Genomic DNA, 17791 nt, shown 5'->3' with positions numbered 1-17791 from the left:
GATAGGGAATGACACCTCAAACAAGTTTTATTCTTAGCTAATATGAAAAGTTTTATCATTCAAATATTGTTTACTGAGGAACCTGCTCTCAGAGAAGGTTGCTGTGACCAGTCACAGTTCACAAAAAATTTCTTCTGATGGTTTTTAATTTCTCACTTTTGAGAGACATTTTTTTTCTACAAGCATGCACTTCATTCTGTAGACAATGGTAACATCCATAAACATGAGGAACCCTTTATTTCCTCTTAACACTTGTAAGGATCCTAGATACTCTTTACAAATGCTGGGAATAATCATCAAATACTTTCTCTAAGGCTGTGTAAAACAAACTGGGAAGAAAAGACAATTTCTTCAAGGAAAACAAATACTCAATAAGCTTTCCTATCACATAATAAATATCAGTAGTTTTTTTGTAATTACTGGGTGTCATGTCATTAAAGGCTAGCAAGTAAACAACAGATCTTCTGACAGTTCAGAAGAAGCACAATAGATTCATTTGACTTGGCCACTTGGCCAATAAGTTGTTCAAAGTAGAGAGCACTGCCAGAGACCACAGCAAAGCCCTGAGAACAGTATTTAGACAGGGACACCCTTCCTGCTGTGAACAATTCTGTAGAAAGCTGTAGCTAGAGCTGAAGTGCAGCTGATGGCACAGGCAAACTCTTTAGGGAAGATTGAATGCCAATCAAGATAAATGGTCTGCTGCAGGGATAGCAGGTTTGAGATTTGGTTTAAGTCCTGGAAAAATGAAGGGAGTATCAAGAGCCAAATAACTGTCTTAGATTAGCTTTAGTCATGTATATCACCTACCCCATCTGCCATAGAAATGAGAAGGCAAACTCTTCTGATTATGATGAAACAGAAAACCTATTTTTCTGGGTTTTCTGTCACCTAGGTGACAGTTTCTCTTTTTTATCATTCTGAGCAGCCTATTCAGATCAGACAGCTTTTTCTTCACTTACTCTCTGGCAGCCCATGTCAATAGTTTCCTCTTCTGTGGGAGCATCTGACATAGGTTTCCTTTTACAGATGTAGCCAATTTTCTTTTCACAAGAATGGTCTGCCCAAAATCCATCCTGAACACACAAACAGAACTTCAGTCAATTGGGATTTAATCTTCAAAAAAAAAACTGTCTTATACTTCTAAGTATTTAATAATTTTTTGCTAGGACTGATTAGAAGTATCAATGATGGAAACATAAATGTACTTGGGTAGGTAAACATCAACAAACTGAGAAGATCAACTTATAGTTATGCACTGTTTTGTCAGCTGACAGCTGATTCCAAGAGATAGTGAGTTAGTACAACTTCCACAGAATTTCTTCAGCCAAAATCTACATCATGTTTTCCATATTGTTTCTGGGCACTGATGCAAGTGAAAGGACGCCGGGTCTTCTAAAGCTGCAAAAAGGAACAGCAGGCTGCTGCTTTTATTTATAGCTACAGCCATCAGTATATCTATGTATTGCTCTTGGAATTAAAAGGGCCTCAGAGGTTTTGATATAAGTCTTACTTAATATGTATTCAGTGCTGAAGGACACCAAGATCCTTCTGTAGTGAGTGATCCTGTGTTAGGTGTGAAGGAAGAGAAGGCCTGGACCAACAGAGGATAGAGTCCTCCCTTCCCAAAGTCAAGGATCACCATTCAGACTGAGTATTTTCAGGTGGTTGTTGACCATTAAGCACTAAGCTTGCCACTGAAACTGTATTTCTGAGCAATGATCATGGCTTATCTGGCTGCACTGAGTGCTGCAGTTTTAGCAGGGCATACAGCACATGACCAGTGGGCCCAGATCTTAATGCTTTGATGCCTTCATCCTCAAACTAATTTTATTTTAATCCCCAACCAAATGCTGGGTCTCTTTTAAAATGTCAGGTCATCTTCTGTCGACAGATTTGCCTCAACACATACACACCACTGCATATATCTGTAACTATTGTTGCCTCCTTGTAAATGAACCCAGTGCTTTGGCCTGAACTTCAAAATTTTACTGACAAAATAACACTTTACAAAGTGAGAATGAGGACATAAATAGCACTGATTCCTATTTTTCTATCCATTTCTTTATCCAGCAGATTTCAATGGATGGCCATATGGAGGGGGAGAAAACAGTAGGGTAGAGCAACAATAGTTTTTCCCAGGTCTTGGCATTGTGGAGCAGCATGAACCGACTCCAGACCATGCTGTTGGTGCCCGGCACCAGATGATACTGCTAGGGCTAGTTGCAATCCCTACTTGCCTTGCCTTTCTCCTGAACTCTTATAGAAGCAATCAAACTGTCTTTCCTTTAACTTTGAAACAGAAACTAAGGTTTCTATTTCCTAGAAAAATATAACTCATACTGGAATTCAGACCATCACAGGTGACTTACTTAGATTTGCAGAAAATTAAAATCTAGTGGATGCCAACTTCTGTACACAAATAGAAAATTTTAACCTTAATCTAAGTTCCTCAAATTCCATAACACTTGGCTTGGCCAGAAACCACCATCTCAGTACTCAGAAAATGACAAAACAGGTTCTGCTCCTTCCTGTTTTTTTCTTGAAATGCTTGTTTGAAGGCAGTCAAGTAATTTTAATGAGAATCACAGCTTTACCAGTGAATTTCAGCTTCCCTATGTGTTCCAAAAGACTGTAAAAATATATAAATTTTAAAAAATATATCTAGGGAATATGAATATCAAGAACTATCCCAATACTTTTTTAAAGCACTACTCAAACCACAAAATGAGGCCTGTCTGCCTCTTACTTCCTCTGATGCCTCCTGCACCAATACTTCCATGTGTAATATCATAAACCTTAACACCAACAGATGGGGTTAGCCAAAGGGCACAGGCTGGTAGGTGAGACACGACCTCAAGTGTGTGTTCCTAGACACTCAGCACCCACATGCACCAAGGCCAGCTGCCCTGCTCACCTCCCAGGCCTGAGCAAATTCTTCAGCCTTGACCAGAATAGAAGTCCCTGAAGCATAGTGCCATTTGGAGCCTCAATTGATTGACTCTCACATTGGAGCACTCAGCTGTGAGTGTCCTTCCACTGTCTGACCCTATAACTCTGATAGGCAAATCATCTCAACCAGCACTGGCACAGCCACTGCACAGACAACACAGCACAACAATTCTCACACCCTTAAAAGACTGTTGGCTCAATTACCATGTGCACCATGGCATGGCTGACATGGAAGAAATATACATTTACACTCTTCTCACCAGAGTATGCCCACTAATACAGTAGAGAAGATTTTTTTTGATTGATTTTTAATAGGGACTCCTCTATGTGCCTTACTAATTTCTCCTGCTGCAGAGCTGGCTCAGCCCTCTCCTGCTACACTCAACCTTTAAACTTGAGTGTTTCTGCACCAGAATTTTGGTGACACATGAGCCAGGTGCATGCATACAGGCCAAGGTTGCTGTTGATGACTTCATTGAAGTGAAGCAAGTGAGAAAACTAAGCCTACTGGAGCTTGACTGAGAGCCTGTGCTCCAGGTAGAGCTCAATAGAGTGTCTAGGAAATTGAGGAAAAAAACCTTAGTTTTCCTCTTCAATTTATAAGTGCACTCACCAAAAGCATAGCAAAAGTACAACCATCAAGTTTTAATTCTGCAAAGTAAGAAAATACCTATGGTTTGTGTACACACTTTTTTCCCTCCTGATAAAATAAGCAAACTCTAAGGGAGGTGGTAAGCTTAATATTTTTAATTATCACAAAAAGGAAAAAATACAGCATCAACAAAGACTGACTTTTATGCCAGGGATTACCTCTGTTCCTGTGATGCTCCTAGGTCACTGACCACTCTGTTCCTGTGATGCTCCTAGGTCACTGACCATTGCCAGATTCCAGAAATCAGCCTTTTCAAAGCAGCCTTTAAACTGTAGGTATACAGTCACTCAGGAAAGGCTTTCAGCAATGCCACTGCTAAATATTTTACTACATTTCTCACAGCTTTTCATGTGCAGTGCAGATATAAGCATAAAATCTAAACCACCTTCAAGATTGATAACTTTGACACGAAAAATAAAATTAAGATTTCTATTTTCTTCTGAAGAGAGCATTTCTCTCTAGCATCAATAAAAATTCCTAGTGCAATTTTTAAATGTGAATCCCATATTCAGTCAAAACATAAGAAGCCACACATATCCAAAATGTCTTTTTAGCTTCCTGGAGAAACACATTTATATGTTCATCTGCTTCTCAGTGTAATTATAAGATTATTTTTAAAGTCCACATGCACAAACTGAAATCAAAAAATATGGATCTTGGGGAGCAGTTGCTACTACTTGTCTGCTTCTTGGGGGAAACAGTGAAATTTTCTGGTAACCTTAAACAGAGATCTTTTCTCATAAAATTAATTCCTGACTCTACAATAGGCTGCTTCAATAGGTAATATCCCCATTTTTTAAGTTATCTTAATTATTTGCTCTTGCATAGGAAAAGCCCAAATGATAAATTACATTATAAGACAATTTGGTCAATAGCTATGTGACTTTACCTTTCCCTTCATAACGACACAGTCCTCTTGTCTGTTGTTTGCATGAGTGGGTTCTCCACGAAGCCACTTTGTGTAGGTGACAGGTGTTCCATCACTCCATTCAAAATACATCTGAACCTTGAGGTCATTCAACCCAATCCACAGCTCATCAGATGGTTCTAAAACATACAATTAACATTCCTGTCACATAATGTGAATTTCTGTCTTTGTGGAAAAGAAAAAATTAATTCTCAGGAAGTTGAAAAGGCAGTCAGGAAATTAGGGCTCTCAGCCTCATAGAACCTCTCTCTCTCATATTCTTACATGAGAATCTCAGCCTGATTCTCATATACCCACTCCAGTCATCAGGAAAGGCCACTCCCCAAAGTGGCAATAAAATAAGGGTGTTCTGCTTCATAGAAAATGACCAAAATACTCCCTTTTCTGAATTGTATTGCAACACAACTAGGTTTCCAATTCAAAACACTTGTAACAAGATACGAACAAATGCCCAAATAAATTAGCTCCCCTTTCCCCCCTACTTTTAGTATAGTGCAGAAAGGAATGTCCTATTTTCTAATGCTAAGACACCCAGTGATGTCTTTTAGAGCTGAAATTTCCAAGTTTTCCCATTATCTGTGTTCCTATATTTTATTTATTTCTGAGTAAAGTGAAATGACCGTGGTTGTTGGATTTTTTTCACTTTACAGTTAAAGGAGTTAGCTGTTGGCTTTTGGCTTAAGGGAAACCGCAGGACTGGTCAAGGAATTTACTTCACACTGTCTGTTTCTGAGAGGCTTTCCATTCTGGCTAACCAAGATACTGCCAATATCACCCTCCCAGCCAGTCACTTGAATGACAGAGAGTCAACCCTCCATCCTTTCTCCTTATCTCCCTTGACTCTCCTGCCTTTATTGCATCTAAGTGTGATCAGCCCTCGTAGCTCATCCATAATTCTTTACCACCTCTCCTCCATTAAACTCACAGGCTCTCAGGCTCCATTTCCAAAATCACACCTTTCCCCCTTCTTGCAAACTGTGTTTTATGTTCAGAAGTCCCCCAAAATTGCATTTCAGCACCCTGTTTAAATTCTCTTCCACTAACACACTGAATGTTCTTATTCTACTGTCCATCATGCTCTCATTCCCCCCTTGCCCACTGTCACCCTTGCTCTTTAATTTATTTCTTGTTTAGTTACCTCTTAAAATCTTTTTGTCTACTTTTACTGAGCATTTAGCACAGAGGAGGCATTGTCCATGCCCAGAGCTCCTACAGTGGTGGGCTCACACCAAGGTAATACAAACAGTAAACAACATTCTGTAACAAAATAACTTCATCAAAGCCATCTAAATAAGCCAAGCAAATCTATGGAGTCTCTTCCTATATAACTTTTTTTTTCCTCACTTGAACTGCTGCTTTTTTGCAGTCATCTCTACAGCTGTATGACTAAACACCAAGAGAGGTTTTTTTTTTTTTTTCCAGCAAATTGTAAAGCTGCTTCCCATTCTCAGTCATGCACTGGGCCACATTTGTGCCCTATCACATGCTGGACTTCCGTGTAAACATCCAGAATGCACTTCTTTATTCTTCATGTTCCTCTCTAAAGTTCTCCTTTGTGGGTGATGCCAACAAAAGCTCAGCTATCACGACAATATTCATCTCATTGTACCCCTTCTTCCTTTGTTTTATCATGGGACTGTGAATTGTTTGCACAAAGATAAACTTTTGTTCTTTCTGTACAGCAGTGGTCTGATGCAGACCAGATTCTCTAGGCACTGCAATACACGGTGTTCTCCTCTCAGTGGTGAACAAGGGTAATGTGATACACTCATAAACTGTTGTAAAAGGCTTCTTTAGATGTACCAATTTTACTCCTCTGACAAGAATGCTTTCAAAACAGTCTGTTGCAACTAGTGTGTCATTTGTGAGAAGCCTGCTTTCCTTCAGGACTATTTGCCTTTCAAAAACACTCAACTTTACAAAAACAACAGCAATCAGTTCAGGAAAGGACTTTGGAGGAGGTGTCAAACTATGCAATAACCTACTTCACATATATAAGGTGAAAATACAACTAGTTTCCTTTAGAACCTGATTTCTATCAAATATCTTAATGTCTCATCAAGAAGTCCCACCTTTCCTAAGAGTAAAGGTTTCATGTTGTTTGTGAAAAACCAAGTCACTCTTCCAGGAATGTGAAGGTAAGCACAAGTTGCCATGGAGGTAGCAAGGACACAAAAGTAAAGTATATCAACTGTTTTATGATTTCCACTCCAGGACTGCTGCTATGCTGCAGCTCAAAGTGCGTGGCCACACTTCCAGTGAAGGGTAAACTCGTCTTTGCCTGGCACTGAAAGCACATATAGGATCAGTCACTGCAAAGAAGCACACCTGGGTGTGAACCTGCTTCTCCCACAAAAAACATTTCCTCCATGCAAAAGCAGGTTCATGTAAAGCAACAGCAATCATGAAATTGCCTCAGAGTCAGCACAGCTTCATTCTCCTCATGAACACATCTTGCATCTGTAGACTAACTTGCCTTGCAGCAGCTCAAATGTGTGCTCAGAAACCAAGCACGTAAGTACTGTATTTGATATGGGGCACATCTGAATCCATGTACTGGGACAAGATGGATTCTTTTTCAGGAGAAACATGACTTGAAACATAAGGACATGGCACTGTTAATAACAGGGCACAGATCCCAAACTGTCTTGAACCAGCAGATTTTGCTTCCCCCCATCTATTTTTGAAGATCAATCATAAAATCCTTTTATCTTATGAAAAGTTTTAAATTCATTTAACCTATATAAAAGGAGAAAGGAAGGAGAAGCAGACCCTAAGAAACAGGAGTTTAGAGATAACGCAATTTGCATCACCACAGCTTTTTTTGTGGAAGCAAAGTCTGTTTGGGTTTTGTGCTCCTATTCTCTGTTTTTATTACCTCTGATTTTTAAATTGAAAATTTAACACCTTCTCCAATCTGTGATCAGAACAGTTATTTTTAAACAGTCTCTTCATTTTATTAACAGGTAAGACATGTTCAAAACACCTTCTTTACTCAGTAAATATATATATATATGTTATTATGAAAAAATACTCACTGTACCCAAGCTGAGAAATAACAAAGCTGTATTCTTCGACATTGTGGATGCTCGCCAGATCTCCATCCTCTTTCCTGCAAGATGTTAAGGCATCTTTCCATATTTTGGGGTCCCTGTGAATTATGTAACAGTTACCAGCATATGACATCCATTGATCAGGACACCTAATAGGCACATTAGTCTCTGAAAAGAAAAATTGCCATGAAAAGTTTCAGAATCCTGTTCTTAAGTAAAGACTATACATCACATCAGAAAATATTTAACAAAAAAACTTCAGTCATATATTTTCTTCAAGAAGAACAGCAGAGATGACAAATATGTATAGCGATAAAAATCTACATGAATAATTGAAAGTTGAAACTTCCACATTGTTTTTAAAGAACAAGTGTTTGTAACTTGAGAAAATAAAATTAAAATACAGTTTTATCTGTTATGTATGCATACATGCATACTAAAATGCAAGGTCTGCAGAGTGGTGCTTTATAATTTTTCTACACTGATGTCAGCACCTCTCTTTAACCCCCATGCTATATGTTAAGAACCTGATTTTACAATACATATTTATGAGAGTAATTATTTTCCCCAAAAACTTAGGGACTTTATGCATTAGCCCATGTGCTAAACTACAGAAATAAATAACTGAGAATAAGAATCAGAGAACCCAAAGGAGATTACTGCTTTTAGGAATCCTTTTCAGCAGCTTAACTGAGAAAATTATGTTGACAAATTAAATGATTTATGCTTAAAACTTGCTTTCAGAAGCTCAGTAGAAGAGCACCAGGGTATTGCCAACAAGAACACTGCTGTTCAGCAAACAATTCAGCCTTGGGAGGAGTGCCACTCGAACATATAATAAACAGAGTATTGCTGTTGTAGAAACAAATTAGGATTCTTGCAGCTCTTTATTTATAATCAGCAGATGGGTTTAGCAATATAGAGTAGAACAAGGACAGCAGGTTTTCAGAAATTCTGCTGGCAAAAAAACTTGTATATGTCAGAAGAAGAAGCAATGTGTCTGTTTAACAGTGGGATATATTCTGTAGAAATGTTTAAGTAGACACCCAAACTCATGACCAGTCAGGCCCATGCTTCGGGCATGTATCCTGTTTCAACTGGACTACAGTGATGATTAATAGATACTTTGTGTCACAACACACATTTCTATTATAAACAGTACCTGCCCATTCAGATCTGAATCTAAAAAGTGCTAGCCTGTTCCCACAAAGTTCTAGCAAAACTAAACTTTTTCCCCAGGACAAGGGGCTCAATAATGCTTGGTCAGAGACTTCTCAATTCTGCCAGAGGAGAGGGAAAAGGGAAACAGAGGGTGGGGGAACGCCAGGAAAACAAACTGAATGTTTGGTGTTGTTGGGAGAAACAAGAGAGCCCAGCGGTGACAAGCACTGCTGTGGAAGATGTTAGATGTTAGTCTGATGCTTCAGACAGCCGCCAAATTTGTCCTATACCTGGTCTCAGCTCTGAGCATATGCATCTTACAGTGCTTTGTCAAAAATCAGAGAACACTCAATATACCCTTCTGCAAACTGCAAACACTGCACAGAACAGAAATCACCAGTTCAGACATGGCCTCAGAGAGGCTCACAAAGGTATTTATGCCTCAGTGAGTCCGTGAACATCTCTTTTTCAAGGGGATGCAGACTGTGACAATATGACTCACTGAACACTAAAGCAGATAAGCAGGTATGGCAGGGCAGCAGAACTTGTGCTTGTAGACCCAGTAACACCAGGGAACTTGTTGCAGGACACAAAAAAAAAAAAAAAAAAAAAAAAAAAAGAAAAAAAAAGAAAAGCTGTTGATGTTCTAGTTTCTTTGGTTTAAGTCTTATTGAATTACATTGCTGGGGATTTCTTAGTACAAGAAACTCTTCAGTTCTTCATTTCAGCTACTCAGCAAAAATTAACTTGGTGCTTCCCCATTCTACTTTTAAAGATACTACTAGACAACTCAAAGCCATCCAGTTTACTTTTTCATCCTTATGGAAATAAGTGTTACTCCCTGGACATCATTTCACTTAAACAAAAGAAGCAAAGCAAATTATCACAAATAAAAGGTAAAAGATAATATTAAATTAATGTGTAAACAATATTATTCCAAATGTCAAGCTGATAAATTTGTTGGCCTGTAGCTGTAGAATAGTTATTCCTCAAATAGAGTGCAAGTACTCTTGTGAAGCTGACTTTCTTGTGAGCTTGACTTTCTGAAGTCTGCAAAATCTCACAGTGCTTGGCTTGTGTGTCTAAAGCTGAAGTTAGTCTCATGGTTCAGACATTCAAATTTCTCTCTTAGATCCATGCTATGTGGTCTGATAAGACAGAGATACACAGCATCTCAGCAATTACAGTAAGAGAATTTATTTCTTCTAACTGAATATTTAAAGAAACATTTGGAAACACTATTTTAAGATCATCACACTTTTTTGGTTTGGGATGAAATCTATGTTGGCAATCACTTGGTGGAGGAAGATAGATAGCCTTTCCTTTCAGCATTTAGAATTTGACCTGAATACATTTCTATAATTTACTTTGCTGGGTTACAGAACAAGTGTTCTGTAGCCCGAAGATACTTTGATGTACAACATGATGTGGCCCCCTGCTGGAAAAATATTTTGTTACAAGAAGCAAAAAACAAAAACGCAAAACAATCCTGCTGATGTTTCCTTTGTGAAAATCCATCTGTAATGGAAACAAATATTCTGTTAAGATTTTTCCCGCCTTTGTTTCGAGCACAAGCATGATTACATTCTGTTGTAAAATGTTCCTCTGTCCCACATACTGCCCTTTTAGACATGATTATAACTTCCAGGGTTAAAATTTCTTTGTGCTTGGTGACAGATGAACAACTAAGTACATGTATGAATTTGCCATTAATTTATTTCTTAACTCAGGAAAACATAATCTGCCATGACTTTTCCTTTACACCTTTAGCAGCTGAGGGCACCTAACACCTTGCATGATTCCATGCTTACTCCTTTTATTACTTCCTCCCGTGGGACATTTTGTAAAATATTTTATTAAGTAAACCACTGCCAATCTCTGGTTTATCTGCCACAGTGTTTACTCAGCAATTTATGCTTAATTGAAAACTTTTTTCTCTTCCTTCAAATTGCTGGTAAAGCAAAGGGTGGGGGTTAGGAACAAAAGCCAAATTTAAAAGAAAGTAATGATCATTAGACACACACCTCCCTCAAAAAAAAACCTCTGTATTTAAATTTAAATAATATAAATAATAGAGAAACCAGTCTTAAACTGATAGCATATTTATAGGCATCAGTGTTTCAGAACTTATGTAAGAAACCTGAAAAGCTGAGCAGCAGTCAGCCAAACAATCTCAAACAACCTATATAAATAAAACTATTTGGATACCACCTGTATACAAATCCAAACAAAACTTACATCTTAAATTAAGAAATTATTTAAACGTGCACTGAAGTCTTTCTCAGCTAAGACAATTAATTTACTTGATTTCAATACCAAATTATCTATTTAATTAATTAATATGAATTTCAATATCTACTTAACAACACACCAGCTCATTCTTGTGGCTTTTTCTCTTAGCAGCAAAGCCAAACAAATGGGGCAGAATCCTCTGTCCTAACTGCTTTTAACAGGATTGGTTCTGTATTGGCAAAAGCAGAAAAAATATTAAAAAAACACCAACTGCTTTTTAAGGCAAATATCAAACACTGATTTTCCAAAACGTCTGCTTTGCAAGTAGTGATGCATATTAATAAATGAACTGGAAATCTAGTTCCAGTTTAGCCTTCTGCTTCTAAAGTCCATACAAAATAATATCAGTGGATTTAAAAGATACAGGTATGTCCTGGAAAAAGAAAGGAACTTGGAAAGAACAGAAAGAAGGAGTGATGAAGCAAAGAAATAATTTACAAGATGTTTATATTACACAAAGGGATAATAAGGAAAGAGATCAAAATAAATCTTATCTCTGATTCATATGAACTGAAGCATAAGTTCTTATGCTTATATATATGCTTATATATATATAAGCATTAGAATATATGTCTTATGAACATAAGGCAAGTTCCAGAATTACATTTCTTCTGAAAAAGTGTCTCTGCATATATAATTTAAATAATTTCATAAAGAATTGTATATGCTTTTATATGTATGCAAATAGCTATTTTTATATTTCTATATAAGTATTTCTAGATTTATATGACATATAGATGCCTTAAAAATATCTAATTCAAAAGAATTTTAAAAAATTCTTCTAGTCTACTACTTGCATAGTACATTTTATACTACTACTACTTACATAGTACAATTCATACTACATACTACTTACAATTCATAAATAGAAAAAATTACAGGAAGAAGTGGATTAGTTTCATTGTGTTTCATTGTGTACATTGTGTACATGGGTCTTCAGATGATTACATCATTTTAAAAACATTAAATTCTTTTTTTATTACTTTATAATCAGAATCTGACAGTTCTGCTTGGTTTTGGAAAAAAGGACAAAATTTTACAATTTAGAACTCAAGACTATTGAAGAAGGATTATTACACAGGAAACAGGGAGGCCAGAGCAAAAAGGAAGAACACACTGTTCACTTTCAGAGGAAATCTTGGTCAAACCACAGTCTACAGAGTCCCTTGCTTGGTTTTACCACATTCAGTGACAGCTATTCCAGTTAGAGATAAAAAACAGTGTTCATTGAGAATTTGTTGAGGGTTTATTACCAAACCTACCTCTAGGAATAATGAAAGATTCTAAAGTAGCATTTCCTCGTTTACAAATATAGCCTAGTTTCTTATCACATTCCCAGCTCTCCCACTTAGCACCTTTGCCAGGATTCAATGCACCACAGATTTTTCCAGGTTCTGGAGAAGGATGGCCTTAAAAAAAAAAAAAACAACAAAATGAAAAACAGAAACCAAAAAACTACCACCACAAATCTCAGCAACAGAGTATAAGCACAACATGGTTACACTCCCAACTCTCATATCCCCTTCTGGTTTATTCTTCAACCATAAAATGCATTAACACATAGACAACTGTGGTAGTCCACAGTCCTTTAGCCTGAAGTGGGGAAGTTCATTCCCTTAAGAGTTAATTTTTCCACAGCAGCCATAAGTTGAAAATTCATAATTTAACAGCTTCTTCACATGTTCCATGTCCTGGTAGAAGGTATTACAGTGTATGTGTTTCTTTTCTTTGAATTTTTTTCCTTTTCTAAATGGAGAATGTCTAAGGTCCAGAGGACAGTCTTTAGGAAAAAAAAACTGTTCTGTAAGCTAGTCAAATTCTGTACTTGATATAAGAAAAATAATAAGCAATTATTTTGCTGATGTGAACTTCCTGCTTATTTGTCTAAACAGCATGACAATATCAGAATATTTGTATGTTTTTTGCTGTAGTTGGTTAGCATTAACACTAACAAAAACACCTAGAAGAAAAGTAGAACCTGCAGAACAGAAGAAATTTCAGCAGTAAACCAGGTAAACTTCTCATGATCTGACATACTGTCAATAAACTTAGCATGTTTTTTCTTTAATTTCTGACTCTACACCACTATACTACATAACAAGCATCAGTACTACACAGAATAAACACAGCAAACTAATATTTTTAGAGTCCAAGATTGTTCACTGAAATTCTCTTATACAATTATTATTTCACTACTTTAGATTAAATACAGTCTTATATTTGCAGTCATAGGAGAAATAGATATGCTTACTTCAAAAAATAATATTTTAAGTTGTTTAATTGCATGAAGAAGTTCAGCTATTGGCAGCTACCAGTATCTAAGAAAAATTGGTTTTGCTTAAATATTGATAACAGTTCAATTTTTTTCTATTTATTTAGGGCTAAAGAGATAGGAAAGTATGAAGTTCCCACAAATCCCCTGAAAATGTGTTAATGGGAAAAGCCAGGTCTTTAACATCCAGTGCAAAGCAGATGAGACAGAGGGAGGCTGACCAACATAAAATCATGAAGGAGATAGCAAAAATGTAAAATATGTTATATGGACATAAGAGTAGAGTATTATCTTTGAATGAAATTAAGGAACGTAAGGAGTTCCTTTTCCATTTTTGTTACATCAAGCCCCATATTAATTTTTTAATTCTTTACAGTACAACTGAGAGTTGTCTGCAGTTTTAAGAACCATGAGCAGCATCTCTTGCTGCTTTGGCAGACCTATAAATACCTCCACAGCAACTTGCAGTTCTTCTCTTTGCCCGTGTGCTCCCTCCACTGGAGAACTATTTATCAAGTAGTTCAATTCACCCTTCAGAGCTTACCTACTCAAAAAGTTTGTCCACCTAAAATGTGCTTTTGGTCTTCTCTACACAAAAAAGGCCCTGGGTGATACACTGGAGCACACACAGTTACTGATGATTAAATTCTCAGTGAAAATAAAGAGCATTTACACTGCAGAACTTCAGACACCTACTTTAAATTAGTCTCCAAAAGCTCCCTGAACAGCCATTGCAAAGGAACAAGGCAAGAGTCCTGGCACTCTGAATAGTCAACCAGAGATGACTTCACCATATGAACAGATGGCAGAGAGACTTTTTAATGATGACACCAGAGTTCAACTCTGCAGCCACACCTGTGGAGTAGCTGGGCTTCCATCAAAGTAGTCTAGCCTCAAATGTTCAGTTTGATATGTGCTATAGTTGTGGGTAGGTTAATCCCAAATGAAAATGAAAAGCTGTTCCTCAAGCATATAAAAAAATTGAACATAAACAAATTGGAAAGGAATTTGAAGTAAAAAAACAAACAAAAAAACCCCACTGTTGATCAGTCTAATCTCACAAATGAAGACATCTACAGCACCTGATTTCTTCTGTATCCAGAAATAAAATAGATTAGGAAGATATGCAAATAAAGCATCAACAGATGACTTAAAATTTTCATATGGATTTTGAGGCTACCATTTCTAATATGAATAATAAATTAAGCCTGGTGCATATCCCTAGCATAAGGGCCATTACTCACAGTGTTTATAACCACAATCAGAATCTTTCAGCATCAAAACAAGCTCAATAACTGCAGGAGAATAGAGTGCTAGGAAAAGATATTTGTTACACAGTGACCAGATTTTTGTGTTTTGAACTGAGTAGCAATGAATTTAACCTTACCTGGAACCCAGTTTAAGTACCGAAAAGGAGCACCACCAACCCACTGCCATCCACTGTTGAAATTCAAACTGTTAAGACCAAACCAGAGAGCTGAGCTCAGTGTGCGAGTCAGACCTGGGCAACAGAGACAGAGAGAGACATTGCAAGTCCACAGCAAGAGCAAACACTCCTCAAAACTTGAGAGCTGAATTCTAGTTAAGCCTTCTCCTTTTTCCTTGTACAAGTTTTAATAATTTTTAACATTCTAGTTAAGGTGGTTATGCTAAACCTGAAAAACAGGTCATCTTACATTGGTCAGTTTTGTTTCAGAGTTTTGATCTATTTAGGTTTGGAGAATTTTATCACAACAGAAAACAGAACTCTGCTACCACTGATCACAAACATGAAACTTTTTCTGTTCAGAACTATAAAATATTAAATGGATAAAGTTACATAAAAGGTCACAAAACCAAAAATCAGTTTTCTAAAATGATAGATATAGTTTCCCAGCATTTATTTTCTTTTCCATAAAATTAAGAAGCATGAATTTCACAGTGTAAAAAAAACTGTCCTCATTTATCAAAATACATTAAAATGCAATCATTTAAAACATCATCTTTTTAACAGTATATCTTGTGCATTTTTCAGACTGATCTGATTTCAGTTCTTTAGCCAATGATAAGTCAAGATTCAAAAAAAAACGGTTCAAATTTATTCCTCTAGCTCTGAAAAGCACTTAGAAATATCATGCTTATGTATGGCTCTGCTGAACTTTATTCATAGTCATTACCAATCAATTGTCTATCTCTGCCCCCAGTGTAAGGCTTGGAAGCACAGCTGGATGCCTGCTGATTTTTTTTTAATTTAAGTGTGTTTCAGCACAGTTCACAGAAAATCGCTGTGCAATACATATAAAATGTTTCTGCTTCTACTGATGGCATCGTGCCAAGGTGTGGCAATTTGTAGCTGTCTTTGACACCACCGTGAGGGGCAGCACTCGAAACACAGAAAAGTTAAAAGGAGAGGTTGTTGGCTGGAAAGGATGGGAATCTTAGATCTGATTCTGCACCAACACATTAACATGCTTTATTATTTCTTCTGGACAATTTGTGGTTAGAACAACTGAGAACTGAGCATGACAAGAAATCCTAGTACTGCCAGGGTAGTGGCATAATGAAAAACTGATCTTCACATACATTTAGCCACCATATCTATCAGTTTGCAATTAAAACACATCAACTAATAACTACCTTCTGTGTCAGCACCAGTTTACTCACTTGAGCACTAATTTCAACAATAATTTTCTCACAGTGATTTTAAAAACAACCCATGTTTTGACCAAATCTTTAAATTGAAAACAGTTTAGACAGAAGAAATTGTTCATAGCATTAAAAATACATTTTTCTCATTCCTCTAAAGTGGAGAAATGTAGATTTGATTGATGGACTACTAGATGGATAAGGAATTGGCTGGGTATCTGCATCTAAAGCCAACAGCTTAGAGTCCAAATGGAAACCAGGAACAAGTGGTGTCCCTCTAGGGTCTGTATTGGGATCAATATATTTAATGTCTCTGTCAGTCACACAGACAGTGGGATTGGGTGCCCTCTCAGCAGGTTTGCAGATGACACTCAGCTGAGTGGTGTGTTTGGCTCACGTGAGCAATGGCAGCTCCTCTGACCGGCTTGAGGAGCGGGCCCCTGACAAACACATCAAGTTCAACAAGGCCAAGCACCAGCTCCTAGCCCTGGGTCATGGAAATTCACAATAACAATATGGGTTAGGGGATGAATGGATTGAGAGCAGCAGTGCAGAGAAGGACTTCATGGTACTCGTGGATGAGAAGCTGGACATGACCTGGCCATGAATGCCTGCAGCCCAGAAACCCAAACATGTCCTGGGCTGCATCCAAAGCAGCGTGGCCTTCAGGGCAAGGGAGGGGATTCTGACACCCAATCCTTCTCTGCTGAGACACACTTGGAGTGCTGCATTCAACTGTGGGGTCCCCAGTACAAGAAAGGCATGGAGCAAGTCCAGAGGAGAAAGAAAGAAAATTCATCAAAGGGCTAGAACATCCCTCCTGTGAAGAACTACTGAGAGAGCCAGGGCTGTTTAGGCTGGAGATGAGAAAGCTGTGGGGAGACCTTATGATGGCTTTTCAGTATATGAAAAGGACTGCTAAGAAATTTGGAGGAAGACTTTTTACCAGGACTTGTAGTGACAGGACGAGGGGTAATAGTTTAAAAGTGAAAGAGGGTGGATTTAGATTGGATATCATGAAGGCATTTTTTACAATGTTGATGGAACAGATTGCCCTGAGAAATTGTTGATCCTCATCATTGAAAGTGTCCAATGTAAGGTTAAGATGGGACTTTGAGCAACCTAGTCTAATCCATGATGTCCCATGCCATGGCAGAGAGGTTGGCCTAGATAATCTTTATATGTTCTTTCCAGCCCAAACCATCTTCTAATCCTCTTATTCTACAGATTTAAAAAGTACAACATATAGCTTATAGTATAGAATATTTTGTCTTTCAACTGATGTAACATATTCAAAATATTTTCTATTCTATTTAATAGATGATCAGTGGACTATTTCATGTTTGTACACAGGCTGAGAAGGAAATAACGAAGACTTTCTCAATGTAGAATCCAAATACATTCAGGTAAAATTTAAGAATTTACTCATAGGAGAAGTGTGGAAACTCCTTCCAAAAACATTGAAGGAGATTGAAACTAAAAGAGAATATTTATAAGTCCTTTTGTTTTTTAGTTCTTTTTCTTTTCATATTTTAAGACATACTGAAGATGCAATGGCTTTAGTGAAATAGGTAAAACTACTGACTAATACACACTACAAGAAGAATATAAAAAGGATGCAATCTTGGTATCTACATCTTCAGTTTACAAACTACTTTGCAATTTTCTGCATTCCAACATTCATTCTTTATTGCATGCATTACTTAATTGTTGTATTTCTTTATAGTATTATTAGTTTATGACAATATTTAATCATGATAAAATAAATAATATCTGTCCTATATTTCCAGATGAATCATTCATTATAACAATATCAATTTACTCATTAGAATTGAACAAATACGATCTTCAAGATG

General features: G+C 37.1%; 1 protein-coding gene across 4 annotated transcripts in view; it reads right to left on the bottom strand.

Moving 5' to 3' along the window:
- The window catches only part of LOC111924161 (macrophage mannose receptor 1-like), a 60756-nt gene that overhangs the window by 25308 nt on the left and 17657 nt on the right, over positions 1–17791 (bottom strand). For all 4 annotated transcript variants that reach the window (XM_086859216.1, XM_023920248.2, XM_023920246.2 and 1 more), the window contains 5 exons: positions 14698–14811; positions 12301–12447; positions 7571–7753; positions 4494–4651; positions 963–1076 (listed from right to left, as the gene is read on the bottom strand). In XM_086859216.1, coding sequence (XP_086715342.1) covers positions 963–1076; positions 4494–4651; positions 7571–7753; positions 12301–12447; positions 14698–14811 — 716 coding nt within the window. The remainder of the gene's footprint in view (positions 1–962; positions 1077–4493; positions 4652–7570; positions 7754–12300; positions 12448–14697; positions 14812–17791) is intronic.

Source organism: Cyanistes caeruleus, chromosome 1 (genome assembly GCF_971803275.1).
Source record: "Cyanistes caeruleus chromosome 1, bCyaCae1.hap1.1, whole genome shotgun sequence".
NCBI classification, from domain to species: Eukaryota; Metazoa; Chordata; class Aves; order Passeriformes; family Paridae; genus Cyanistes; species Cyanistes caeruleus.
Note: the sequence above shows the minus strand (reverse complement) of the source record. Positions and strands in the feature narration are given on the sequence as shown.